The sequence below is a fragment of the Penicillium alfredii genome (assembly GCF_028826965.1).
Source record: "Penicillium alfredii strain IBT 34128 chromosome Unknown utg000002l_segment0_segment0, whole genome shotgun sequence".
Classification (NCBI taxonomy): domain Eukaryota; kingdom Fungi; phylum Ascomycota; class Eurotiomycetes; order Eurotiales; family Aspergillaceae; genus Penicillium; species Penicillium alfredii.
The window spans coordinates 314,701-316,474 of NW_026622699.1; the positions used below are offsets into that span (position 1 = coordinate 314,701).

Genomic DNA, 1,774 nt, shown 5'->3' on the forward strand with positions numbered 1-1,774 from the left:
TTAGTCCCTAACATACTAGGTGAATCGGCTTCGCAGGCACCTACTAGGGCCACTAGGGCATGTGGAATTTGTAGGATTCCGGGGCATAGAAGAGAGACATGTCCAGATAGATCAATTTCTTAGTTTACATAATTTAATGGCGTTTTGTTGGAAATAAATACATTTAAAATTAATAGGTTGGTTTTGGTGGACCACTCGGTGGTGTGGACCACTCGGTAGTGAATTACGTTAGTTAAATATTTGGATTACGTTATTATTATTGGTCAAATTCTGTTGGTTCTCACCGCCTTCCCCCTGACTTCATGGGTCCAATCTTCTCTTGATCTTGTCCATAGCAGAGACGTCTCTTCTAAGGATACTGGAAGAACTTGACAACTTCATATAATCATGCTGTCCTTTGCCAGTCCATTTCGTTGGCACATATGGTCATCGCTCTGGTTTTTTATCTCCAATTTCATGAGGAGAATCAATCTCTTTCACTGCCAGCTCAGCGAGACAGCCAGACCAACCCTCGACGAGGATGTTGAATCTGGAGGTACAGAAACACAACTCCAACATGTCAGTGAGCTAATAATGCTACAACTACCTCCTACTAATTTGACTATATAGAATGCCAAATCACCTGAAGATTCAAGCTACTTCGTTGTTAAGCACCCAACCATCGAACAGTCTGGTAACGAGATGATCGTGCACGTGAAGCAGCCACCGAAATGTATATCGATTGGTTTTTCCGGAATCATCTGTGAAGCCGATAAAGATACAATTGTGAAACACCCAAAGGTCATTCCGAATAATGATCCATACAATCAGATGTTCCGCGATATGATCATTAACGAGAAACTGATCTACGAGCGCCTGGGAAACCATAAGGGGATTATTTCATACTTGGGTGTCCATGATCAATCAACTGGTGCGATCAGGTTGGCATACGCAAAGCAAGGAGATCTGGAACGTTATATTCAAAGCCATGACGAGCCATCTGAAGCAATTCGCGCCACGTGGATTCAATCGCTAGTGGAGACATTTTGGTATATCTATTCTCGAAAAATTCTCCACCAAGATGTCAAGCCCAACAATATACTTGTCGAGAATGGCAGTTTGAAGGTCGTTGACTTTGCCAATGCTGCAATGTATGCATTGGATGCTGATATGGCAGAGATATGCGTGAAAGATCCATTGTCACGAGTCGATATACTCGGCCTTGGATGTATCATCTATTCTATCGCAGCATGGCGGGTCTTCTACTATGACTATTTTGAACACGATCGCTGGCCGGAGCCAGAAAATCTCCCAGCAACAAGTGACCTACTTTGTGAGGATATCATCAAAAAATGCTGGAGGGACAGTTATGGCACTATAAAATCGTTGTATGAAGACTTCAATGTTTTTCTGGCACGGAGCGGTGACCTGAGAGGGAGTACTATATTAATTTTTTAGGTTCTATTTTTACTTAGTAGTAATCCCTTGATAAAGTCTATTAATAGTTCGCTAAAGGGCTATAATAGTATCGGTAGCGATTCAAGTTTATTACATAGGCGATATCTTAATATTATTATTCTTTAATATATTATATATATCTAGACGTATTCTTTTACGTTATTCTAAAATCTAATTTAGTAAAACTTATTTTTAGTAATATTTCGGTCCTATTTCGCCTGAAATAGCCTAGAAAGGATTATTATAATGTATATTTAGTATTTTCTTTCTAAAATTCCCCTCTATTAGGATAAAGAGTCGATTTTTAAATCGAATAAGGCTTTTAGGGTTAATATCC

The 1,774-nt window shown here is 39.6% G+C and overlaps 1 protein-coding gene across 1 annotated transcript; it reads left to right on the plus strand.

Moving 5' to 3' along the window:
• Nucleotides 1-520: 520 nt before the first annotated feature.
• NUU61_001348 (serine/threonine protein kinase) lies at nt 521-1,250 on the plus strand (the record flags this gene model as incomplete). Its single annotated transcript, XM_056651930.1, has 3 exons — nt 521-562; nt 610-1,130; nt 1,229-1,250. The coding sequence occupies 3 exons, from the start codon at nt 521-523 to the stop codon at nt 1,248-1,250; spliced, it is 585 nt and encodes a 194-aa protein (XP_056515197.1).
• Nucleotides 1,251-1,774: the final 524 nt, after the last annotated feature.